Source organism: Myodes glareolus, chromosome 6 (genome assembly GCF_982192425.1).
Source record: "Myodes glareolus chromosome 6, mMyoGla1.1, whole genome shotgun sequence".
Taxonomy (NCBI): domain Eukaryota; kingdom Metazoa; phylum Chordata; class Mammalia; order Rodentia; family Cricetidae; genus Myodes; species Myodes glareolus.
The window spans coordinates 58,119,657-58,146,951 of NC_142031.1; the positions used below are offsets into that span (position 1 = coordinate 58,119,657).

The 27,295-nt window shown below is 46.5% G+C and overlaps 1 protein-coding gene and 1 pseudogene across 2 annotated transcripts; one reads left to right on the top strand and one right to left on the bottom strand.

The window, feature by feature from the left end:
• Positions 1 to 60: 60 nt before the first annotated feature.
• LOC125403910 (heterogeneous nuclear ribonucleoprotein A1-like 2) lies at positions 61 to 2,438 on the top strand (annotated as a pseudogene).
• Positions 2,433 to 17,762, bottom strand: E2f6 (E2F transcription factor 6). 2 transcript variants are annotated; one of them, XM_085690848.2, is made up of 8 exons: positions 17,425 to 17,540; positions 13,299 to 13,431; positions 12,826 to 12,880; positions 10,396 to 10,612; positions 9,253 to 9,409; positions 7,058 to 7,171; positions 4,517 to 4,664; positions 2,433 to 3,773 (listed from the first exon to the last, which is right to left on the bottom strand). In XM_085690848.2, exons 3-8 carry the CDS (start codon positions 12,830 to 12,832, stop codon positions 3,754 to 3,756), a joined length of 663 nt encoding a protein of 220 aa, XP_085546974.1. In that variant the 5' UTR covers positions 12,833 to 12,880; positions 13,299 to 13,431; positions 17,425 to 17,540; the 3' UTR covers positions 2,433 to 3,753. The 2 variants fall into 2 exon arrangements, with proteins under 2 accessions (XP_085546974.1, XP_085546973.1); XM_085690847.2 differs by lacking the exon at positions 13,299 to 13,431 and having other exon boundaries at positions 17,425 to 17,762.
• Between the last annotated feature and the right edge of the window lie 9,533 nt (positions 17,763 to 27,295).

Below are 27,295 nucleotides of genomic sequence, written 5' to 3' on the forward strand. Positions count from 1 at the left end.
GAGAAGTAGAAGCAAGGGAACAAGGAGAGGAGGACACCAGGGGCCAGCCAGGCATGGAGCATGCGCATGCGCGCGGACACTCAGGCACGTAACTCCATAGGTCTAGACTCAAGAGTCGCTGGAGCTCAGAATGGGTGGTACAGGCACTAGAAGTAGAGTCGGTAGCATCCCCATGGGGAACAGTGAAGGAAAAGCTGGAAACCAACCTATTTCATTGGTTCTAAAAGGAAGAGGCCAAACAGCAGACTGAGTTATGGAGATACTTCATTTAGACACTTTTACAACTTAGAGGGGTTCTCGTCCACAGGGTTTCATGCACGCCAAACTTCATGCAGTTTGCCAGTCCCACGGCTTGGAAACCTTTGCTTCCCTTTGCTAATGATCCCTTTGAATCCGGGACACTGCCCACAGCGTTCCCTCCTCTCGTTATCCTTTCTTCTGTGCCCTCCGACCCACCCGCTCCTGGAACCCTCCTCTGGCAGTAGGTGCCCTCACCAGATGAGCCCTCTCCTGTTTAACAGGCACACACAACCATCTGTCAGTGCACTCTAGAGTTCAGCTCTTCCCAGGGCCCCGGCCACTACACACAAATGCCAGAACTATCCCTTCCATCAAATGTGTCGACAGTGCAACTGTTACCCACTTTGCTATTCCTCTTGTGTTCCCTGTCTCGCCCAATCATTCCACTAACTAGACCAATGAGGAAATGGAGGAGCTTCTAAGTGAGCAGCTAAGTGACCCCTGTGTGAATCGAACAACCCTTCCACAGGGGTTGCCTAAAACCATCGGAAAACAGATATTTATATTGTGATTCATAACAGTAGCAAAATTACAGTTATGAAGTAGCAATGAAAATAATTTGATGGTTGGGGGTCACCGCAACATGAGGAACTGTAGTATTAAAGGGTCACAGCGTCAGGGAGGTTGACAACAACTGTGTGCTAAATCCTTTGGCTAATTTCAAACAACAACATTTTATGCATCAGAAAGGAAAGGACATCTGTAGGCCAAACATACTAATTACCAGTAATTTCTAGGAATCTTAAAATACACCAGCAGAGGATACGTTCATTGGCTTACTCCCTCTGCCTATTGATGCGGCCAAGAAAGCATCGCTGAAGGCTCTCATTTCCCTGCTGTCAAGAGACAGCTGCAGAAGCTCTTCACTGGAGGGCTGAGCTTCGAAACAACCGACGAGTCTGAGGAGCCATTTTGAGAAATGGGGAACACTCACAGACTGCGTGCTTATGGTTACCCAAACACCAAGCGATCCTGGGCTTTGGGTTTGTTACACACGCCACCACTGTAGAGGAAGTGGATGCCACTAGGAATCTGAGACCCCGGAAGGTGGCTGGAAGAGTTGTGGAACCTAAGAGAGCTGTGTCAAGAAGGATTCTCAGAGACCAGGTACCCACTTAACCGTGAAGATCTTTGCTGGTGGTATCAAAGGAGACACAGAAGAACATCACCTAAGAGATTATTCTGAGCAGTATGGGAAAACTGAAGTGATTGGAATCATGACTGACAGAGGCTGTGGAAAAAAGAGAGGTTTTGCTTTTGTCACCTTTGAAGACCATGACTCTGTGGACAAGACTGCTACTCAGAAATGCCATAGTGTGCACGGGCACAGCCGTGAAATAAGAAAAGCCCTATCCAAGCAGGAGATGGCTGGTGCTTCATCCAGCCAAAGAGGTCCAAGTGGTTCCGGAAACCTTGGTGGTGGTTGTGGAGGCAGTTTTGGCAACAATGACAGTTTTGGTCGAGTGGGAAACTTCAGTGGTCGTGGTGGCTTCAGTGGCAGCCGGGAGGAATGTAATGGATTCGGTAATGATGGAAGCAGTTTTGGTGGTGGGGGAAGCTACAATGATTTTGGCAATTACAACAATCAGTCTTCAGTTTTTGGACCAATGAAAGGAGAGTTTGGAGGCCAAAGTTCTGGCCTTTATGGTGGTGGAGGCCAGTACTTTGCTAAACCACAAAACCAAGGTGGCTCTGGTGGTTGCAGCAGCAGCAGCAGCAGCAGCAGCAGCTATGGCAGTGGCAGGAAGTTCTAATTACAGTCAGGAGACAAAGCTTAGCAGGAAAGGAGAGCCAGCGAAGTGACAGGGAAGCTACAGGTTACAACAATGTGAACTCAGCCAAGCCCAGTGGTGACAGGGCCTGGCTGCTACAGAGAAGCCATGTTTTAGACAATACACATGTGTACGGGCAGAATAACTCCAGGACTCTACCTGTGACTAACTGTATAACCGGCTATTTTAGTTTCTGCTCTGAGAAAAGTGTCAAGCATTCCACAAAGGGTTTTACTGTAGACCTTTTTTAACTCATGCTGTTGATTGCTAAATGTAACAGTCTGATCATGAGGCTGAATAAATGTCTTTAAAGAAAAATACACCAACAGAGACTGTGTGAATCAAAAGCACCAGGCAGGATTATCTTTTTAATACTTTAATTTTGGATTCCCTACTTGATTTTTTTTTGTATACATGGTCATTACTTCAAGTTGCTTCCAATTTTTTGTAAAATGAGAGATTTAACATACCAATGATGCTCCCCAGACCCCGAGACAACGACAAGCCAGGCCCCATGGGCCGCACGTCGCACTCACCCACTCACTGGTTTGCTAGACATCTATTGGGCACTTGTTCCAGACTGGGTGCGGGGCGAGGTGCTGAGCACGACTACGGAGCTCACAGTCTAGTGGTAAATTACTGAGTAAACTGAGGCACAGAGAGGTAAATGACTTTCCCACTGAGGTAGAAGTGGCTAGGTGTTTGGGAAGGTGGGATGAGAGCTGGAACAGGGGCAGGGTACAATGAATGCAGGGGAGGGAAGCCCCTCTGATAGAGGAGCCAGGCTGCACACACAAACACTATAAAATCTGCTCGCAGAAAGCGTGATAATGCTTTCCCTTTCACCGGGACCAGGTTCACACTGGAGTGAACTGACCTGTTGCTGGAGGGCATTCCTTTATGTGCCCTCAACGTTTCGAGGCACACCATTCTACTGGGACACAGTGACTCTGCAGGCAGCTTAAAATCAAGAAGTATCTGACTCCCATAATAGTACTGGGAGCTGTATTAAAATACTTTAAGTATGTGAACCTAAATGCACAGCGTATCTGTGGAACTCCTACATGGAAAACTTTAGAAAACCCATCCAGAGGGTTCTAATAAGTTATCGATACTGACATAGAGATCCGTCTGTCATTTTCCCCTATATACATTATTTTGGTTGTTCTAGGTTAGAGGTGTCACTCAGACATATTTCATAAGCAATCTCAACATGATACAGATATGTACAAAGGCGCCACATTTGGCCCTGTGTGTACACCTCACCAGTGCACGACACCTAACCGCGAATGTGAGCCAGTGTAAGGCAATTCTTCTCAGAAGCTAACACCGTCCATCAGGGAAGGGCAGAGTCCACGACCAGCTGGTCATCTGTCTGTCCTCGTGACATTCTTTGTGATAAAATGACTTCAGGAGGCAGAGGTCCGTCTCACTGACAAGAGGCAGTGAAGAGTTATCGAAAGCTAATTTTGAACATGGAAACCATCCAGGAACCTAAGCAGGAAGCTACTCAAGAACACTACTGGCCTTCCACGCTGGCTATGAATCTAGAACGGGAGACCCAGCGCGCTCCATGAAGACTTATTGCTGAGGATCAAACCAGGACATAATCCGTTCACGCAGGAGGCCCCAGAAACCTTCACCACTGTCTCTGCTATCAGTCGCCCACTTTGAGTGGCTTTCACTGAGGAGGCCTGTCTTCTGAAATGAGACACACAAAGACAGAGAGTGAAGGCCAGAACAACAGCTGGGCTCACGATCCAACAGTTGAAAAAAATGAAGCTGTCTAGTCGAGAACCTTCTCTTACACAGAATTCTCTCGGAATGATCTTTTCAGGCTCACAGGACAAACGGGAACTCCAGCCCGTGGCTGGAAAGCACCTGCCAGAGAGCGCAGACAGCTTTCTCTGGCAAGAGTCTACCAGCTGGTGCCCCCACAAATTGACTCTTTGGAGATAGTCTCTCACTATGGAGCTGAGGCTGACTTGTCATTCGGATCTGCCCGCTTCAGCATCCCCTGAGCTGGGGTGATAGGAGTGCACTGATTCCTTATGGAGAGGCTAGAGAAATGGATCAGCCGTGGAGCGCTCCACTGCTCCTCCCAAGGACCAGGGCACTTTTCCCGCATCCACACCTGCTGGCTCACGAGTGCCTGTGATTCCAGCTCCAGGAGATGTAATACCACTGGCCTCCAAGGGTGTCCCTCATGTGCACAAACAAGTGCCTGTAATTCCAGCTCCAAGGATTCAATGCCTTTGGCCTCCAAGGGTGCCTGCACTCATGTGCACATACCCACACGCAAACACAGACATAATTAAAGAAAAATAAATAACATGAAAAACCTTAAAGGTATGTATTCAAGTTATCTATAAAGTGTTAGAATCTTATACTTTTTTAAATTAATCTTACACTTGTTTTTCTAATTACAAAATTGGAATGTTTACCTTTCTCTGGGCATTCTTGATGTCTGCTTTTAGATGGAGAGGCCCCTGCTCCATCGGCTGTTTTACCACTTGAGTGGTTCTGCTCTACTTCACACAAATATACATCAATGGGTCCTTTGGTGCTCCTGATATGAACCGTGATAGAGTCCTAGCAAGGGACACAGAAACCGTCAAGCTGAGCACTGGTACCCACTAGTCACAGGTTTTCAATGAACTTCAATTCTTATAGTTTCTTTTCCACCATGCATTTGAGAAAATCATGTTTTCGACTGTTACTACATTCCACACTACTGGCCAATTCGCAAGAAAGACCTCCTAATCACGCAGACAGCCGGCAGTCTTGGAGCTATTAGAAGGATAGCTGAGTCCTCGGGAGCTCCTTCCCCTTCTCCTTTGACAGCAGGGAGCTCCGGAGTACTCCACTGTATTGCACAAGAAAGTGTCAGGGTTTCCAAACTAGTGCAGAGGTACTGAGCTCACAGGAAGGCTATTCTTCTGTCCAGTTAAAAGATGTAAGAGGAAAAGATGAAATCGTAACATGCCTCATGAAGTTTGAAACATCAGACACAAAGAGAGGAACTAGATTAAATGACTATTATCCTCTGGCTTCAGTTTTATTTACCCAGGAGTAAATTCCAATGGCTTTCCCATAAGAAATTTAAAAAGTGGTTGAGTCTATTTAGAGGCTAAATATGTAAGGGGCATTTTCGTACAATTCCCCATCTTTCCCATTGGGAGTTGGCCTGGTTCTCCTCAAGTCCACCCTTCCCACACCCACATAGATGGGCTAGTCAAGACAGCACCGCTGCTCTGGCTCCTCCCCTTTCTGGGATCTCACACAAGCAAGCTGGTGAGATTCTGCTTCTCAGAGAGACTTGGACCCTCTTATGTCCTTCCCAGTACCAGGTAGGTGAGACAGGCCAACCACTTTTGTGCTCTGTGGCTGGAAAGCCAGGGCAGATCTGGTTTAAACAGAAACCTTTTATCATTAAACAATGCATGAGAACAATGTTGTTCCCCAAACTCTACCAGCCACTAAGTCATTCTGTAAAGGGGATTCCTGGGGAACTAAGAGAAGCTCACAGGGTGCGCTCCGCTGGGTGGTGGCAGCACACACCTTTAACCTCAGCACTAGGGAGGCAAAGACAGGCGGATGGATCTCTGTGAGTTCGAGGCCAGCCTGGTCTACATAGTGAGTTCCAAAACAGGTTCCAAAGCTGTGATTCCAGTTCCAGGAGAGCCAACGCCAAGGCTTCCAGCGCATCTGCACTGACGTACACATACCCATACCCATGTTTCAAAACATTTTAAAAGAGGACAGAGGAGATGACTTCTTAGGCTATGCTGTCTGTCACAACTATTTAACTCTACCATGGTGGCATGAAAGCAGATGGGTGATATCTAAACAGGTGGCCTTGTTCCAACAAAACTATTTACAAGGACAAGTAGGAGGCCAGAGCGAGTTGAAGGCCACAGTGCAAGCCCTATAGTAGGTGCACAGTCCCCACTAGAGCCATACAGAGTCAGTCTACTGATCCAGGACACTGCCGAGAACAGCCAGCTCGGAGGACATCAATCACAGAGCTCGAAATGGGACTGGGAGCGCTCAGAGTTCAGAGCGATTTAGCAATTCCGGCCAAACAGCTCAGAGCACTAGGAGACCAAACCCCACTAAGTTCTGTAGAATGGATTACCACGCCCCAAAGAAAAGCCGTTCTGCAAGATCAGTGGCTATTTAAGGAGCTGAGCATCAGTGGAAATAACTCCTCCTGAATACGTTACTCGAACACTGTCTCAACTCAAATCTGACAAGTCACAATTCGAATGAGACTGAGGGAAAAGCGAGTGCTCCTCTGTGACTGACGACACACTGTCAGGTAAGGGGGTCTCCCTGGAACAGCGCTCTGCTGGGGAGCAAAGAAAGGAGGGTGGTGGAAACAATCCTCACCACCACGGTGGTGGTGTGGCGGCTGCCATGAGCAGCGTGGAGACCACCCAGCCAACAGAATGCCGAGGGCCACGGGCTTTGGTTTGGACTCTGTCCTCATCAAGTGGCCTTCTGGGGACAATTACTCTCAACACGAACTGTCCTGGCGTACCTGGCAGCCGACAGGAAGGCTGGCCTTACACAGGCTCAACGCCCGTGACTCGGTGTCTAGTTTACTCTCAGTCTTTGGTGAGTTGGTAGGTAGCAAGCTAGTTAGTTCCCTGGAGCTCCGGCCATACCAGCTATTACTTCTGGAACCTGAAGACTAAGGCCAATGGAGGGGCTTCTTCTGCAGCCTGACAGTGGCAGCATGGCTGACAGCACCTGCCAGCCAAACTCCATCCTACGCCTGGTCCTGCTGGTCACTGTGTGGGTTCCTGAAGCACACCCGCTTCTCTGTGCTTGACTCTCTCACCTCACTCACGGTTAAGCTAAGAGGTACACAGCATGACAAGGACACAGATGACAAGCGACTGTAGGACTGTAGTGGTCACAGACCTGGAAGCTAACCCACCTCCCTCTCTTACTCCTTCTTGCAGTGCAGCGCTACCTACTTCTCTGGGAGCCGGAACGTCCAGTCGGGTTTCCTCCGGAGCCTTCACTGCAATGACAATCTGTTCGTGGAAGGCTTGGATGCTGTGGATGTCCTGATAGGTGACATACGCTAGTGTGAAAGCTGGTCAAGGATCTGACAAGATGGACAGGACACCACCCCTAGCCCCCCCTCCCCTTTTGAGGGCAAAGTCTCACTATTTACTTCTGGCTGGCTTAGAACTTGCTATATAGACAAGGCTAGCCTTGTACTCAGAAACCTGCCTTTCTCTGACTCCCAAGGGCTGGAAATAAAGGCCTGCACCAGCATGCATGGGCGGATCACCTCTTAAGTGCGGGTACTAGAATTGCTTGGCTTTTATGGGATACAAACTTACAAGGAAGGGAAACAGTTAGATGAAAAGTCAAAACTTCATGGTAACTTTATTTCAAAAAGAATTCTTGGGGCTGGAGAGGTGGCTCAGTGGTTAAGAGCACTGGCTGCTCTTGTAGAGGACCTAGGTTCAATTCCCAGCACTCACAATCCTAACTCCAGTCCTAAGAGATTTGAAGCTATCTTTTCATTTCCTTGGGTCTCAAGGTATATAAGGAGTGCACATACATACATGCAAACAAAACATTCATAAGTAAAATACAATAAACTCCCCAGAAAAATTTAAGATTTTATAGTGTTTTATACTATTTATAACGAAGAATTATTTTAAACCAAATACTGGCTGGAGCAGTTTCTGGAGAAAGATACGAACAAAGCCCAAATACTGAATGCAGACACAACTCATGAAGGTAATAATCCCCATGGGGTGGGGTGCTGAGTGGATATTCTAAATCCCCAGTAGTCACGGGCCAAAGCTAAATCCTGTACATAGCATGCATTTCCCTATATACATTCTTCATACACGCTTCTACAGTGAGGTTGAATTTATAAATTAGGCGCACGCCTTTAATCCCAGCAATCTGGGGGCAGAGGCAGGCGGATCTCTGTGACATCAAGGCCAGCCTGGTCTACAGAGCTAGTTCTTGGACTGGATCCATAGCTACTGAGAAACCCTGTCTCGAAAAACCAAAAACCAAACAAACAAAGTAAACCCCCCCAAAATCCCAAAACCCAAAAAACTTACAAACAAACCAATAATAATAGTGCATTTACAACATACTGAAAGTTTTTACTTCTAGAATTTTCACTTAATAGTTTTTAGATCATGTCTGATTGTGGGCAATAGACATTACAGAAAGCAGAATCACAGAAAAGGGGAAAGCAGTATGTTCAAATTCCTACCTACGCTACAGTGTGAATTCTCATTCACTGTTAAGAGCCTAGGGTTAGCTCTTACTACGGGAGTTTGAGAAAAAAAACATTCAGGGTTTGGGTAAGAACCCTCCATAAGGCAGAAAAAAAAAGTCTACAAAATAGGAAGATCCCAGAGAGCAAGTTCTCGGCGCGATCACACACCCACGGCCTCTAAGCGCCTCTCTGTCACTCAGTGCCTTCAACTCCTCCTACGAGGTTGCCAGATACTCTGCCCTCCTTCAGTCTAGTTGCTCTGGCTTTCTTTCTTTTAGACAAGATTCTCTGCGTGGCTGTTACGCTGGGAGCCTTGGCTTTGATTTTCTAAGATCTGTGCTGTGGTAATAGAATTTGACTGCTTTGGGGGGGGGGGGAGCAGGAATTACTGACACTCGTCACAGCCAGCAGGACAGTCTGGGGGCCCAGCAGGGGCAAGCAGGCTCCCAGGCCCAGACCTTCCCAGCTCCTGCTCCACAAGGCTTCTGCATGGAGTGATGAACGCAGACACAACTTCAGTAGCACAGTCTGCTTCAGAAAGAAACTAGTTCACAGATTAGGGAAAACTTGATTTCCACAAAAGCTGATTAACAATTTATCATCCAGGATTACAAAAACAAAACAAAAACAAAACAACAAAACCCAACCAACCAACCAACCAACCAACCAACCACTCCTTAATTTTAAGAAGCCACGACAACAGCTGTCATGCAGATTTGGCTCAGAGTACAGAGAGTCTACACCAACATGAATTGTTCATGTGTGTTCAAGCCATAAGCACTACACTTGTGTTTACTTTAACTTTTAAGGGCCTAATTTTATATCCCAAATATGAAAACTCACCCCCAAACTCTCCCTCAGACATCCTATTTACACTGGAAGCAGAAATTCTACAAAGATTTGGATGGAAGGATATCTTTCGTTTTCTTTGTCGTCGGTTAACTCCAACAGCTGCTGAGCGCAGTCTTTAATCAATTCGTCCAAGGCGTCTTCCATGGCCGACAGGTCCGAGAGCTCAGCCTGGAGCTTCTTCTGCTGGGGTGCAGCTCCGAAGTTCTTCAGGTCGGATCCTCTACAGAAGGAAACACACATGCAGTCAGCAGGGGCCAGGAGGGAAGCAGGCTGCCTCTGGAGGGGAGCTGGCTAAGGGAGAGCATCTGCACTTCCTTTAATGCCCTCTATATGGTTATGCCCACCCTTCTTTTCCTGGGCTGGTCTCTCTAAATACAGCCTTGGCTGGCCTCAAGCACAGAAAGCCACCTGCCTCTGTCTCCTGAGTCTGGATTAAAGGTTCAGAATGGCTGACACAGTTTTCATCAAACGTGCCTGCATTCTGTCCTAAACCAGGGTCCTTCAGGCGCTTTTCCTCAGCCATTCCTTAGCCATCTGAAGACCTTCGGGTTTTACATCTGCCTATTGTATCTCTAATGTACTCCAATGCCGGAATTCTTTTTCCTAAGTATACAGCTTTTTTTCTGTGCACACACAGCTCTGTCTGTGTCTTAGCTTCAGGCTTCCTTTCTATGGGACCCTTCCCAGTCATGTCAACTCTTTAGCAACTGCCTTTTGGCCATGATGTCTGTGTTTACCCTCAGGGCAGTGTGTCTGCTCACCTGCACCACCGCCATGCAGTGGGCCTGCTAAGAAGGTTGACGCCTGCTTCTCTCCAGAAAAAAAACCCAATCCAAGCGAGGAAGGGGCTGGGTTTCTGGATGTGTACTCTACTGCCCCATGGGAATAATGTCTTCTGTTATTAATTTCACGCTAAGAAAATACATTTTTAAATTTCCTCTCTTATCAGATGTTTCATTATTAGCATCTTATAGGGGAAATTAGTTAATTAACCACCTTATTCCATTTAACTTTTCCACACCATCTGAATGATATTCTTCTACACCTAATGTTCCCATTTAGACCTAAGTAGCCACTTACATTTAAGTACACTGCGAGACAAGAAAGCCTCAGACTTTGCCTAAGAAGAATCATAAAAGCCTCATTCTCTATTCCCAAACACTGCTGCAGCTGGGGAGAGAACGGGAAGGATGGACGGAAACTCACATCCACCGAATGTGGTTCTTGGACTTCTTTTCCACCAGCTCGATTCCATCCAGAACATTGGTGATGTCATAGACGCGCCGTTTTCGGACTCCCAGTTTTGTGGCAACCTTGTTTAAGTCAAGAATGCCCCCGGGGGCAGATCTGACGAGATCCATGAACTTGCGAGTCAAGTACACCAGTGACACATCAAAACGGGGCCTTTTCACTTTCAGAGCCTCTGCGAAGGAGAGCACGGCGTGTGAGCTGACATTGCTCAGCCCTCTCGGACAGCTGCTTAGTCCCTTAGGACCAGAGAAGACGGCAAGGGAGACCCATGCTAGTTTCTATGGCAACAGTTCTCCAACTAGATGAAAGGCAAATCGGCCTCAGCTGGTGTGAGCAAAGGCAGTAGGTTCCCATAAAGGTTGGAGTGAGTTCCCTCCAGTAACTATTTTCCCAAGTTTCATATCCCTTCAAGAAATTTCTATAATCAACTCTGCTTCTCAGGAATAGGATTAGAAATGATTAGAGAATCAAATGCCTTCATTTCATACATATAATCTGACAATACAGTTGATATCCATTCTTCTTTGGGGGCACGTAGAGGTGTGAGCCCGGATTCACAGGTGCCAGACAAGTGTCTTACCGCTGAGCAACATTCTCAGGTCACTGGTATAGTTTCTCTTAATCTTAAAAATATTTACTTATTTTATGTGTATGAGTGCTTTGCCTGCATGTGTGTGCGCTGTGTGTATGTCTAGTGCCCACTGAGGTCACTAGACCTGGAACTGGAGCTGCAGTGGTTTCGAGCCACTACGGAGGTGCCAGGGTCCCCTGGTAGAGTAGCAAGTGCTCTTAACTACTGAGCCATCTCTCGAGGCGAACGGTTTTTAATATGATCTTTTAAGATCGCGATCGTGAGGTGTGGGCAAATGTACTTCATTCATTATTCTTTCCGCCCTTTTTTTGATTTTTTCAAGACAGGGTTTCTCTGTATAGTCCTGGCTATCCTGAAACTTGCTCTGTAGACCAGGCTGGCCTCAAACTCAGAGATCTGTTTCTGCCTCCTGAGTGCTGGGATTAAAGGTATGCACACCATGCCAAGGTGTACTTCATTATTCCTAAAGACTGCACATTTAACGTCACACAGAATCTGCTGAGTATCGCGGTACTTGGGAACACGATATCAAATGATGCTTACAAGACAAGCCAGGGTTCATTATTCTCATTTTACACTCACTCACTGGCTAGACATTTATTGGGTACGTTTTAGTCCTATTAGCGTAGGTTAAGCACATTCCGAGGGTGTCAGCCATTTTATAAAGAACAAATCTAACTGAACATCTCTGCTGGGGGACAGCTCCCCCACCAAGAGAACTGTGTGGACCCGATAAGGAGATCTGCTATAAACCGTGGTATGCTGAGTGGTATTCAAAGCCACTTGCGAACAAGAAGCGCCATCTTTACTGGAGTGGAGAACGGACTGGGTGCTCCTAGAGGAGGACGCTGGGAGCAGCACAGGAGGATGATGCGCGGTGCTTCCCACTCCAAGGAGGGACAAAGTGGCATCTGAGAAGTGGGCTCACAATGGGGTTCAGGCTAGAGGGGAAGAGGCAGCAGAGCCCTGGATGGGCTGGGGAGAGCCAGAGCTGGCGGTTAAGAGGTGGCAGTCTACATGGACGGGATGAAGACATGGGCTCCAGAGCTAACCGCGTGGACACTGACTTTAAGCAAGCTACTTAATTAACCTCTCTGGGCCTTGGCCTCCTCATTCACAATGGATGACAAACCACAGCTGTATTTTGAAGCATAGTCACTCGAGTACAGATGCCACAATCAGCTGGTGTGGGACAGTGGAAAGAAACACCTCAAGGGTCAAGCTGACCCAGCTTGCTGACGAGCCACAGCCACAGGGGAGACGGTGGCAGATGCCCAGGGGAACAAAGGACAGTCTGTAGGATCTACATCTGGGCGTCTGTAAATGAAAAGGGTCCCCGTGGCAGGAACCAAATCAGGAGGAAATCAATGACGGGGTCATCGATCACAAAGATCATCCAATACCCTACACATGAACCTGTGACAGAGTAAAGCCAGGAAGAGTGAAGGGGCCACAAGAAACCACATGGATAGGAGACGACGGCGACATGTACAGTAATGTCACTGCACTGAGAGGGGGTGAAGACAACCCCCTCCCACCTGCCTTAACTCAGTCAGAGAGGTATCCTTCACTATCATTTCACGTCTCTTCTATGACCTTGTGCATGCTCAAAACCAACCATGTTCCCGGGTAGCGGTGGGGGTGCACACCTCTAACCCCAGCACTCGGGAAGCAGAGGCTGGTAGAAAAACAACAAAAACGCCAAACCAAAAACCAAACAAACAAAAATCTAGCCACGGTCACCGTCTGACACTCAAACTACAGAACCCAAGCCTACTCTGGAGTTGACTTACTTCGCATGGACACATACTGCACATTTTCCTCTAGGTTAATCCTGATTTTTGACGGCTGGAAGAAAAAGAAAACACATAAAACAAACTTAGCATTTTATAAACAGTAATGCAAATGAATTAACATTGTTCTACAATCCATTCATCTGTTCCCCCCCCCCCCTCGAGATAAGAGTTTCTCCGTGTAGCCCTGGCTGTCCTGGATCTTGCTTTGTAGACCAGGATGTCCTCGAACTCAGGGATCTGCCTGCCTCCGCCTCCTGAGTGCTGGCATTAAAGGTGGACTACCATGCCAGGCCATGATACTTTTTAAAAAAATTTTGTTTTCCACCCGAAGTAATGAGGGCGAGAGAAAATAAGTCCTCACAAACTACACCTGATGCAGTTTGTCAGGTGATGAGAATCACACGCAGAGGCTCTACATCCCTGTGGGGCTTGGGGTCATGTCCTAACCATCGTTCTTTCCGTCCTTTCACCTGGCGCGTGACTCCTCTAAGGGCCCTCCCAGGCTGCAGACTTCTGTGTGGATAAAGGCAGACGGGTGGGAGACCGGGTACTTAGGTGGGACACAAGTTCCGACAGAGACTCCTGTACTGACTGCAGCAGGTGCTGGGGAGAAGACGGTAAAGAATGATAGTCATGACATGACTCCAAGCAGTACATGCTATGGATAGAGAGATAAAAATACTGTTCCCTGCCAGGGTACACGCTATGGCCACACGTGCAACCCCGAAGTTGACACTTCTGCGGGCAGGGACTATGCCGGCAATGACATCCGACGTGAGAGCTCTGAAGCAGACCTGGGAAATTCGACCACAGGGAAGTATGAACAACTGTTATTGCTATTTTTACATAGAGCCTTCTCCAAACACAGTATGAGACAGGGGCTGGCTACTGAAGCAAGGGTCCTTTTTTCCTTCTTACACTTATGTATTTTGTGCATGTATGTGTTGTGGCATAAATGTGGAGGCCAGAGGACAACTCTGTGGCATTAGTCAGTGCTCTCCTTCCACCATACGGTTCTCGGTTGGGGTTTGAAATCAGGCTGCCAGGCTTGGCAGCAAGTACCATAACCTATTGTGCTATCTTGCTGGCCTGCAAGATTTTTTGAGAAGGGGTTCTCTTACATAGCCCAGGCTAGCCTCAAAACTCAACCTGTCACTAAGGATGGCTTTAAATTGCTGATCGTCTTGCTTTCATCTCTTGGGTGCCAGGATCACAGATAGGTACCCCAATGCCTGTTCATTTGGTCCTGGGATTGAACTGGGGTTCTTCCACGCATGCTAAGTAAGTCTACCAACTGAGCCATGCACTCCTGCCTCACAGCAAGGTTCTCTAATCGAGTAACAAGCCCAGCCTCCTCATACTGATGTGAAAAGCGTGTCAACAAGTATTCAGAAGTGTTACTATGCACTCATAGCTGCCTGCTGAAGCTGCCTTTCTTAACCCAGAGATACAGGGCCAAGCCCTGTACACAGACTGCCTACCTATTGGCTGCCCGTTTCCTTTAGAGGGCCAGCGATTCTGCTTTTGCAGGTTGGTACAGGGACAGCATTCCAATGAGACACAAGAAAGGAAGTCCTTCTCCTGCCCCATACTCTGCAATAAACGCAGGCACATTGTACACTGCCTGCAGTGACACAGGAAACAGGTTCCCACTCCACCATTGGCTTTCTTCCCTTCCACAAACCCACCTTGCTGCCACATAGATAGAGGGCAGAGCCTCCCACCCCCCAGTAGACACGATTGGGGACCTCAGGACTTTCAGAGAACACTCAGGAATGGCCTTGATGAGGGAGCTACAACAAGTAGTTGGCTTGTTCCAAACTACTTCCCTGATGCTCCGCTCCCACGTTTAAAAACCTGTGTCAAATCTGGGAACACACAGGGCAGCACTACCATCCCCTGGCCCCATCCCCCTTGTATAACGATTAAGCAGCTTCGGAATCTTCTCGGTTTGGAGGACTGGGGTAAGAACGGAGACGGGATCTCAGTGTACATCCCAGGTTGGCTGGAACTTGCTATGCAGCCCCGGCAGGCCTTTAACTCATCACCCTTCTGCCTCTGTCTCCCAAGGACCGGCACGACAGAGCAGGGCCACCATGCCTGGCTAGCTTTAAAGGTGGGTGAGAAAAGTGAAAGGTGACTCGTAGAGACTAATGTCCGAGGCACTGTCTCCAAAATGGTTAATTCTCTCTATGGAGAGCTTTCTCTGGATCAGCTCCCCGCGTGGGAACAATACTCCATGAGTTCAGAGAACACTGATCTCCCCCAGGTGACTGCATTAATGTCACCCACCCAGATCGTCCTTATCTGCTAATGTGCGAACCAACTTCACCTCCTTCCAGTGCTACTGACTCCCTGCTCCGGAGCCCACACCAGGTTTAAGCCACTCATCCTGGCAACCAACACTCAGCAAGACACGGAACTGTTGCGCGCAATGGCTTATTCAGCTTTGGCATTGTTTTAGCCGATTAAAAAAAAACCATTGACATGTTAAGTCACTATTTTACAGGCAAGAAAATACAGAGTCTCCACTTTATTAACTTTTTGCTTAATCTTTTTGTCCGCAGCCAGATCTTCACAACAGCACGAAATAAGCGGAAAGACCCAAGCTCTGCAGAGGATGAAGCAGTGAGCACAGAACGGTCTGGGGGCATAGAGGGTGCTAACACAACAGCCTGGAGGCTAAGGAAGGGGTAAAGACACTTGTCTAAAGACAAGTTACCCATGAAGCTTGACTTCAGACACGTTGGTGACAATATGGAAATGTATGCACGGGTGTCAGCTTGAGAAAACGAGGCCTGGACAGAGTATGGAACCACAGAAGAATAATGTAAGAAAGAAAAACCTGCAGTTAGATTATATTAATAGGTTTGTACCCTGTCCTGGGAGTACCAGGGAATCACAACGAATTCCTCTGGGCAAATGAGATCAGAAACACGCTTTCATGAGATCATCAGTTACGGGTGAAGTTCACATCAACAGTGAGGGGCAGCAAGAGTGGCAGGAAATCGGTCAGGATGACACTAGTGCCAGATAGTATGTGACCGGGGGAGAGGTAGCTCTACTGATGTTAATTCAGAGACTCGGGGGATAGGGCCAATTCTGGAAAAGAAAAAAGGCAACAGCAATGCCCAGAGTGCTGGCTTGGGCAGCTGGGTAGGTATGCCACCACTGAGGTGGGATGTGAAAAAGAGAATGCTTTCCTAGGTAAGAAGAGGACCATAAATCTGGCTTTGGATGTAAGAGTCTGAAATTTGCGGCTGGAGAGATGGCTCAGCAGTTAAAAGCGCTTGCTGCTCTTCCAGAGGGTTGAGTTCAGTTCCCAGCATCCACATGTCAACTCAAAACTGCTTGTTAACTTCAACTCCCTCTTCTGGAGGGAGCACACACTCCCAGGCACCAGCATACACACGACATCCGTACAGACATATTTCTCTTAAGTTCTAGATCTAAGTAGGGACATCTAACATACAGTTGGACAGCTCTGGGAAAGATGTATGCATTTGGGAGTTAGTTACCTCGATGCTACTGAAATCACCAGCTTGGATTAGAACATCTAAGCCTTCAGAGGACAGTATCTTCTGATGCAGTGTGAAAAGTCAAGTGTTGTTTTTACCAGTGTGAGCATTTAGAGAGGCTTTAGGAAATCCTCAAGAAAACACCACGGTTACAGGCCACCCACATGAACAGAGAGTAGAGAACCCTGGATGGCACCCACATGTCTGCAAAGGAAAGAGAAGGGGACAAGGGGCCCCCACCGTGGCTGTCAAAAACACAGCAGAGAATTCTCAGCCAAGAGTGAGTACTTAGTCGTTACACAAGATAAGGTGAATTGACAAAAACCGACAGAGCTTTTATTTAGAACAACCTTACAGAATGCTTAAGACTGGGTGGGAATGTAAGAGGAAGTGAATACCGTGCAGAAATCACTGTTTTAAAGGAAGGAAAAGAAATTAGGGGAAAGGCTGTCACCTGCAGTCACTCTGAGATTCCTCCAGCTTCCATTACCTAGCCACAAGGCAGCCACACAACATCAGAACAAGTCTGTTCTGACACACTCTAAGAATAACAATCTCAAGGTTAGTGTGAGCAGACAGTGCTCATGAAGTAGCTGGCACGGGACTGGCCAGAACCGCTCGGATATTGCTTGTCTTGGAGAGAAAACAGCGAACAGGAGAAGTGGACAAAGAACGGACCCAGCAGGGGCCCTGAGAACCGTGGGAAGTCAGAAATGGAGGGAATTGCCGCTCTTTCATTGCCCCTGTCAAACAGCACAGATGGGCGGGCGAGATCGCTCAGTTCGGGAAGGCACTTGCCACCAAGCTTTACAAACTCAACCTGAGTTCCATCCTGTGAACCACAAAGGTGGAAGCAAAGGACTGACTTCCCCAAGTTGCCTCGTGGAATCCACGCGCCCGCCCGCCCACCCACAAAGTAAGTAAATGCAATAGAAATATGTAAAAAGCAGAGGGCGGTCCGAGGATGGGGAGCTGCAGGAAGAGCCCCGGGGCAACCAAGCGACAAGGGTGCAGAGGGCCGGACGCAAAGAGCGCGCCCCGCAGCACGTGACCCCCGGTGGTCCTGGCCGGCGCTCACCAGTAGGCTCTCCACGTTGATGGGGTCCCGGCAGCGGCGTCGTACCGTCTCCTGCGCTGGATCCACCAGCAGGCTGGGCAGTCTCCGCGCCGGCCGCTGCTGACTCATGCTGCCCCGCGCCCCTCGCGCCCCACGCGTCCTCCCGCCTTCCCGGGCGGCTCGGCGCGCGCGATTCCGGCTCTGCGGCCCCTTTGGGCGCCGCACCCGGCCGCCCGCCCCACCCACGGAGCACCTCGGCTCCACCCACGGAGCGCCGCGGTCCCACTCGCCCTCCGATGTACTTAGGCGCAGAGGGGACCAGGGTGACCGCGAAGGAGCTCAGGCTCCTGGGCCGGCCATCTTCCCGCATGCGCAGTGCGCTGTCTCTTGCACATGCGCATCGCCTTCCGTGGAATTCTCCCGCGCGCACGGGTCCTCGCCTGCTCCTGGCGGCCCGGTATCCCGGTATCCCGGAGGATGGATCCTCGGAGGGGATGGAGAGGGAGAAGAAAGAGGCGGAGCAGGGATTCCGGGGGACCGGAACGGACGTTCCCGAATTCCCTACCCTTGGGCTGTACCTTCTCAGCGCCCAGGGACTTTGGGTGATTGACTGTCGGGCTCTAAGCATCAAAAGATGCTTAGCACATGCTCTTAAACAAGCCACCCTGGAGGGACCGGAAGGTGCATGCTTCTAAGCCCAATGCCATAGACGCTGATACGGGGAGAAAATGTGCTTGAATTCGAAGCTCGCTGTGGTAGACTTTGTCTTAAAACCAGAGCGCCCCCCCTTTCATTTGTTGAATCAGTTTTTGATTCCTTATTGTGTAAGGTATTGGACTGGGCTCAAGAAGATACTGTTTTGAATATGACAGACTGGATCTCAAATTCCAGGGAAGGAGACAGATAAAACATTTTAACTGGGGACTGGAGAGATGTCTCTGTATTTAAGACCACAGTCTGCCCTTCCAGAGGACCCTAGCTCAATTCCTATAACCCACGTGGTGACTTACAACCATCTGTTAACTCCGGGCTCAGGGGATCTAATGTCCTCTTCTTGTCTCCACAGGCAACGGGCACACACATTGTATACAGACATACATGCAGGCAAAACACCTATGCATACAAACTAAGCTTAAAAAATTTACCTGTAGTCATAAGACATGTTTTCAAATCAGAAGGCCTTATGCCAGGTGCTAAAACCGTTCTGTGCCTCAGTTTCTAAATTTGTCAGATGGCAAGAAGTTGCTGTGGAGGTCAAATAACTTAATGGATAATTTACTTAAAAAGAGATGGGTACTTTCTGTTTGCTTGAGACAGGGTCTCTCTATGTATTTCTGGCCATCCTGGAGCTCCCTGGAACTCACAGAGATCCTCCTGCCTCTGCCTCCTAAGTGCTGGGATTAAAGGCAAGCACCAACACACCTGGCGAGACATGTATACTTTTTAAAAGATTTATTCATTTTTAAATTTTTTTAAAAAATAATTTATTTTTATTTTGTGTTCATTAGTGTTGTGCCTGCAAGCATGTCTGTGTGAGGATGTTGGGTGTCCTGGAACTGGAGTTACAGTCTTGAGTCTCCGTGTGGGTTCTGGGATTTGAACCTAGGTCCTCTGGAAGAACAGTCAGTGCTCTTAACTGCTGAACCATTTCTTCAACAACCTTGAGTCTTGAAAAACCAAACCCAAAACAAAAACGTAAAACAAACAAACAAAGATATAAAAGAAAAAGAAAAACTTTGACTGTCAGAAAAGTCCTGTAAGGTGACTTTCTTTCCAATTTACAGATCAGAAAATCAGAGGCCAGTGAGATTACAAAATTGCCCCAAGGTGGGGGGCAGCCAGAGAGTGGTAGAGACATGATTTGACTTCGCAGCTGGGTAATTTATTTTGGTATTTGGACCCTTGAGCAGCTTGTTGATTAGTGACCATAATTTCTATCACCACAAGGAGTTAGGCCAGGGAAGGAGGGGTGTGACATGCCAGATGAGAGGCAATCCAGGCCAATGAAAGCATGAGCACCCATCGTGTTAGGGAGGGAAAACAGTGGCACAATCTTCCCACGGCCACAAAAAAAGTCCACTCATGTGGCTACACTCTGAGGTCCAAATCCTTCCTGGGTTGTCTGAGCATCTTTTAGGTGTCTGGCAGTAGGTCAGGAGCTGAAGGGACGCCTAACTGTGACAGGGATTTGTCCTGCATACTAGGAACTCCCAGGTTGGTGAAGACATATGACCAGATAGCGTAAGAAATTAGATTATGTCTAACACACCATGGCAGGGGAGGAGAGAGAATTAATGATTGACTTTGGGACTTGTTCATGCATCACCCTGTAAAGCAGAGATACCAAGAACACTGACTGACAGTGGAGACTGAGAGACTAGACGGCGCGCTAAGGGGTTTGCGGTGACTCAGCAGAGCTTTAGCCAGTGGATCCTTTATGCCGGCCACTGGAGACTGAATTCCTATTCCCTTCTAAAGTCCATGTGCTCACAACTGATGGTGCCCAAAGAACTGGTTATTAGACTTTTGGGAGGTAACCAGGCTAAACCCCTCAAGAGTTGGGCTGCCCTTATAAAAGACACTAACAGGGGCATGGATGACGATCAATTAGATTAGATTAGATTGGACAAGATTAGAGAGTGTGGCTAGTGTGTCCAACACCTAGATTCCGTTTCAGTCACCGTGTAAACCAGGTGTGGTAGCACACTTTTAATCTCAGGCACTTGGGAGGTGGAAGCAGAAAGGTCAGGAGTTCAGGGTCATCCACAGCTAAATGTGTTTGAGGCTAGCCTGGGATACCTGAGCCCTAGAGGGGATCAGTGGGAGGGAGAGAGACACAGAGAGAGAAGAGATCGCAAGGGAGAGAGCTTATGTCTCTTATTCCTTCTGCTGTGTGACAGTGGATCATGGGTCTCAGCATTGCCATTACTGAGGTGGGGGGTTGCTAGAAATGCAGGTTCTAAGGTCCTCTCTAGAACCACTGCATTAAAAACTCAGAGGGTTTGGGTGTGCTCAACAAGACACTGGCTGGGTCCTGGTCTGGTCCTTACTGTCCAAATACAAAACTAGCTCCTGCTGGCTCTGCAAGTCCCCAGTCCCCTAAACTGATACTTTGTTATATCAAAACCAAGTTCATTTTTTCTGACATGGTATTTTGAGATTGAAGACTTAGAACAAATGTGGATGGTGTCCTGGCTAGTTTTGTGTCATCTTGACACAAACTAGAGCCATCTGAAAGGAAGGATCCACAGTAGAGAAAATGTCTCCATAATCTCAAACTGTAGGGCATTTTCTTAATTAGTGATTGATGGAGGAGGGCCCAGCTCATTGTGGGTGGAGCCAACCCTGGGCTGGTAGTCCTAGGTTTTCTAAGAAAGCAGACTGAGCAAGCCATGGGGAACAAGCCAGTAAGCTTCACGGCCTCTGCATCAGCTCCTGCCTCCAGGTTCCTGCCCTTTCTGAGTTCCTGCCCTGACTTCCTTTGGTGATGAACTGTGATGTGGAAGCCTAAGCCAAATAAATCCTTTCTTCTCCAAGTTGTGTTTGGTCGTGGTGTTTCATCACAGCAATGGCGACCCTGACTAGGATACAATTGGATGCACTCAGTGAGCAGGTGTGTTGTAATGGACATGATGTCCTTTGGAGACAGGAAAGGTGAATGATGCTTAGAGTGACAAGGCAGTCACCCGCGCCGACAGTGTTTATAGCCTTTGTGTTTTATTCAATTCTGTTTTCTTGTAGCTGCTGTTATAACTAGAGAGGTGCTGAAATGTTGCTTCATGCTACAGAGTTGTTTCTGTGCACACAGAGAATCTTCTTATTCAGACCTGTATATCAATCCTCCTCCTTCTGCTCCTCCCCTTCCTCCCATCCCGCTCTCCCTCTTCTCTTTCTTCCTGTTCATCTTCCCCTCCCCTTGTCTGTTGGGAGGTGTGTGACAAAATTTTAAGTGCAGTATTTTAAGGTGTGTGACTTTTGTTTGTGCTGCATTTGTTTAACTCTGTAAAGTTGTGGTACCTTGCCTATCTAAAACACCTGATGGTCTAATAGAGAGCTGAATGGCCAATAGCAAGACAGGAGCAATGATAGGCAGGGCTGGCAGGCAGAGAATAAATAGAAGGAGAAACAAGGAAGAAGGAGCAAGAGAACAAGGAGAGGAGGATATCAGGGACCAGCCACCCAGCTACACAGCAGGCCATGGAGCAAGAAGTAAAGAAAGGTATGTAGAAATTAAGATAAAAGCCCAGAGGCAAAAGGTAGTCAGGGTAATTTAAGAAAAGCTGGCAAGAAACAATTCAAGCTAAGGCCAGCATTCATAACTAAGAATAAGCCTCTGTGTGTGATTTATTTGGAAACTGGGTGACACCCAGTGAAGAATAAAATTTCACACAACATTTTGGTGTACCAAATTGGGACTCAAATATCCATCTAGAGCCTGAGAAAACTTGGTGGGGGGAAGGATACTGCTCCTTTCAATGATGCTGAGGTTCAGCAGACAGAATAGAAACTAGAGCTAACAAGGTAAGTAAAAACCGCATGTGGCAACACAGGTACCGGCTTTCACAGCTAGAAAGTTTAATGTAGTTCTTGGCAAGCTTTAGGCTCAAGAGTGGGCGGAATCAGCCTATGGAGAATGTGGAAGATCCAGGTGTAGCTTAACAGTCTAAAATTTGCTTGTGTGGTCAAAAAAAACCTAAAGATACACAGTAAAAGAGGTCCAGTTATAAAAAAAAACCTCTAAATAAGTTCCAGTGTGCTTTACAATGTGCATAGAATTAAGAAAGAAAGAAAATGGCTATAGGCAGTTATGGAAAGAAATAGTTTTAAAAATTAGTAAAGTCTTTAAATAGACAGTAAAAGTAATATAAAAGAAAAAAGCCACTTAAAGATGGGAAAGGCACAGGGAGTGTGAATCCTGTACGCGCTTGTGTTGATTTTGAATTTTTTGATTGCTGAGAAGCAAAGGGCAGCTGCTAAGAGACCTGGACCTGAAAGTGGGACTGTGGAATAAACCAGGCTAGGTATTTAAAGAATTAAAGTCAAAAAGTGTATTTGACAAATGAGAATCAAAAATGCTTTGGAGAAGCAGTCCGTCCCCCCTCCCCCCACAGGAAACATGAGACTGTGGATTCGTTCCAGGTTGATTTGGATCTGGTTTGATCAGGGGAGACCTCCTGAATCTTGACAGGTGATATCTATCAACAAAGGTTAAAGCTGGTCTTCCCAGGACTTAGTCATTATCTCACTTTTCCCTCGGGGATCCTAAAGATGCCTTGACCCACATTCAGCAGGAAGCTGTCTAGAGAACACAATGTCCACATTCCCAAGAGTGAATTGTGGGAGGCTTTTGGTTATTTTGTGGGTTATGGATGTTTGTTATAATTTAGGGGAATATAGGAATATGGAAAAAATAGGTAATCATAGCTATTTTGCCTTGGCATGGATTTTGGTATATGGATACAAATTCAAAGTCAATTTTGTTACATTGTATATATGTTTTTACCCTTGTTTAAAGGACTTTTGCATATTGGTACAAATTTAATTTGTAATTTTTGTTACAACACATTATATATATGTTTCTACTCTTGTTTAAAGGATTTTTACATATTGATACAAATTTAAGGTTATTTTTGTTACAACATATTGTATGTATGTTTCTGTTCTTGTTTAAGGTATTGTAACTATGCAGATCATTTTAAAATGTAAGGCAAAATTCTAGTTTTTGAAAACTCTTATTATGAACTATTTAGGATAATCAAGAAACACAGGTCAGTAGTTAGTAATCTATGACAATCAAATTTGTAAATATGCTAGGTATGTTTTCCATATCATATAGAGATATACTTTAGATAGATAGATGGTCTTTAAACCTTTCAAAGACCTACAAAACATTTAAAATGTTTTGCTAATTTTGGCTTTTTCATGACAGTGAGACACATCTGCTCCTGCAGCACCAATTTACTTCAGAGATGATGGACGCTGAAGAAACTCCTTATGGTGTTTGCTTTCAATGTGACAAGGCTAGCCAATTGGGCAAGAAGCTGCTCTTGCCTGAACCTCTTGACAGAATGCTGTATAAACCTGGACATTCAGGACCCACAGGAAAGTGATTGCTTAATTTTACCAAGACAAGGTGGGATGGTCCTTCAGGGTTCCTGCTTCACAGAAGAAACTGCCAGACATTCTGCAGGATGCAGAAGAAAGTGGCTGACAAACTGTCAATGTGGGTGGGACATTCTTTCAAATTTCCTGCTTCATTGAGAAGTCTTCCAGTTACTATGGGCCTGTAGACTGAAGATGGTTGCCCCAACATTGCAAAGGAACTTTGGGGACTATCTGGGCAGTCAGATGTCTCTGTCATTTTTAAAGAGTTTGGAAGTCATTTCCAATGCACTTTTGCTTATTTAAATAATATTATATCCTTCTAGTGTCTTTGATGGAGTTGAAAACTAGATAGTTATAGTTTCACTTTTTCTTAGATATGATAGAAAGTAAGTTAGGTATAAAATTTTAGATTCTTTAAGATAGGATAGATAATGGAATATTTTCTTTAAATTTACCAGACACAAATGAATCGCAATTCAGTATATTGTGAATGTAATCTTTACGTGATCATTGTTCTTATTGTATACACACAGTCTTACTATACTCAAGTTAAACTTTTTCATTTTTGTTTAAAAAGAAAAAAAGAGGAAATGTTGAGTAATATTATTTTAGGGTATGTTGCTTTTGTTTATGCTGCATTGTTTAACTTTGTGAAGCTGTGATTCTTTGCCTGTCTAAAACACCTGATGGTCTATAAATAAAGAGCTGAATGGCCAATAGTGAGACAGGAGCAAGGGTAGGCAGGGGTGGCAGGCAGAGAGAATAAATAGAAGGAGAAACAAGGAAGAAGGAGCAAGAGAACAAGGAGAGGAGGATATCAGGGACCAGCCACCCAGCTACACAGCAGGCCATGGAGCAAGAAGTAAAGAAAGCTATACAGAAATAGAGAAAGATAAAAGCCCAGAGGCAAAAGGTAATCGGGATAATTTAAGAAAAGCTGGCAAGAAACAAGCCAAGCTAAGACCAGGCATTCATGTGTGTGATTTATTTGGGAGCTGGGTGGTGCTCTCCCAAAAGCCAAAAGAGTAAAACATTACACAATACTCGTCTCCCCCTTCTTCCCTTCCTTCCTTCTTGCTCCCTCTCCTCTCCTTATTCTTCTTGTTCCTCTTCCCCTTCCTTCTCCTCTACCTCCTCCACCTCTTTCCTTTTATTCCCTTCCTCCCTTCCTGCCCCCCTCTTCCCCTGCCTCTTCTTGTTTCTTTCCCTTTCCCTTCCTCCTTCCCTTCCTCCTCCCCTCTTTCCTTTCATCCTCTTTCTCCTCTTCCTGCTCCTTCTCCCCCCTCTTCATCTTTAAACAAGGTCTTACCTTATAACCCAGATGGGTCTTGAACTCAGTGTGTAGCTCAGGCTAATCTTGAGCTTCCTGTGTAGTCCAGGTTGCTCTGGAATTTGTAATCCCCATGGCTCAGCTCAGATGGTTTTTATGGAAGTGCAATTCTGCAGCCTGATTTTGAAGGAATGTCTTGTCAGAGTCGAGTTAATTTTTTTCTGTTCCATTTGCTCTAGTTTGTTTGGTGATCAGTTGATTGCCAAAGTGCTTCATTTAACTGCTAATCTTCTGCACCCTGCCTCTGAGATCTATGTTGGCTTTGCCTCTCGAATGCACCTTGCTGCAGACCTGCCATAGTCAGTGAATGCACCGTCAAGTTCCTTGGCTCGCCACCAGGTGGAGCAATATCACCTTAGGAGTCCAGTCTCCCTCGCTCTCCCGCCAAGGGCGCGCGCGCGCGCGCGCGCGCGCGCGTGTGTGTGTGTGTGTGTGTGTGTGTGTGGTGTATTGGAACGGGCTATATTCCTTGAAAGGTGGAGTGAGGAGATTCGGTTAGATTCGGACTTTAAGTTTGAAATGAGGAATTGCCACGTCAGACCACTGGTACACTATTTGTAGTAGAGACTCAACATATGCCAGACTGCCCTTCAAACATGCTATGGAACTCAGGACGGTGTGCACCATTCATCTGGTTTAATACAGTGCTGTGGACTGAACTAAGCACTTTCTGCATGCTGGACAAGCACTCTATAAATTGCGATGCATCCCCAGCCCCAGACTTATTATCGATAAAGGTGGAGTTTAGAATTATTTTCTCTTGCTAATAAACTACCATATGCAGAAACAAATCAAAGTCTGCTGTGTCCTTTCCCCCAACTCCCATCAGTCATAACAATAACTTAGAATGTGGCCTTCTCTAGAGAGGGGATATTTACAATGAATTTACATCAAATGATGTTCTTAGGTTGGAACCCAATCCAATATGTCTAGTATCACTATAGGAATAAATTGGGACACATAGGGGCACAGAGGAAAGACTTTGTAAAGAAATATAGGGAGAAGAGAGCCAACAAGAGGGGCTTGTACAGTTTTTTTCTGGAAGCTGAGAGAAAGCCCTAACCTGCTCACACTTTGACTTGAGATCCTTTTTTTGTCCCTGCCTATGAATCAGTAAGTCTGGGGTCCCTTTGTGGCAGCCTTAGTGGTTATTTTCCCTTACATCTTGGGATCATTTAAGGAAATTGGATGTAAGCATTTCCCTATGGGGGGAGGCACACACTCACCCTAGGGAGTGCCACTTAACTATATAAACGGGGTACAATTTACTTATATCAGAGAACAAGCATCAAGGACCCTCAGCTCATTTGAAAGCCTTCTTTGTATAGAAACAAGTGGCGGGAGACTTGTACACAATCCTAAACCGCTTGATAGGCACAAGTGGAGGTTCCAAAAGCTGCATCCACTTGCATGCCTGCTCCAACTGCTTAAATAACTGCCGCAACTTGAAATGAATGAATACTGTATTTTCACTTAGTTTTTAAAGACTATTTACTTACTCGGTGCGTGTGCATCCAGCTAGACAAATACACAAAGATACTAGAGAATGAATTTGTATTTGGCAAAGTGGTGTGAAAACACGTGTACGGCAGAAAGTTAAATGTCCGAGAGGAGCTGGGCATGCAGGAAATACAAGCTAAAGGAGAGTGTGTCCGTCATCAAGTGGAGAAACGTTTGAGTCACAAGATACATGGGGAGGGTCTGTGCGTGTGGAAAGACGTACTATGAAGAGTCACGGGTGTATGTGGGAAAGAGCCACATGTGCTTTACACATTTACAGATGTACATATGTGTAGGGGATGGAGCCACACATGAATAGCCTCGTAAGAAAGGAATGCACGGGACGGTGGGCATGAATGGGGCAGAGAGGAATGTGTGTGTGCGACAGTGAATGTGTGTGTGACCGAAAGGATAATGCTGGGCAAAGAGACAAAGGTGCCCAGAAGCCATGTCTAATTGCCTGGCTGACCTCACGGCCTCTAGGGAAAAGACCTCAAATCACTGAATGGGCTCGGAGATTGACAGTTCCTTAGTAAGTTTGAGGTCAACCACCACAGGTTTTGGTTTGGCCCCATTCTTGTCAATAATAAAACGTTTTAAATCAGGTTGATTCGATTCATTGAAGAATATATTTTGAAACTACTTCTTTTTCTATTCTCAAGTTTTGGCTCAAGTTCAATAAAGACATAAAATCAGTCAGTCAGGTTCAGTTCAAGGAAAAAGCAATCAAAAGCGTTTCTCTTTGTGCTGGTGTTTAAGTTAATGAACTCGGAACAGGGAGATGGTTCATTAGGCTACAAAACAATCAACGCCTTTTCTAGTGAGCTCCACTTTGTTTCCTAATTACTGCCTAATTGGTATGAGCCTATGCATTCCTAAAATTCATTACAGATTTTCAAAGTTAGCATTCAGTGTTTCCCCAAAAGTCATTATAATAAGCAATGAAGGTTTGCAGGA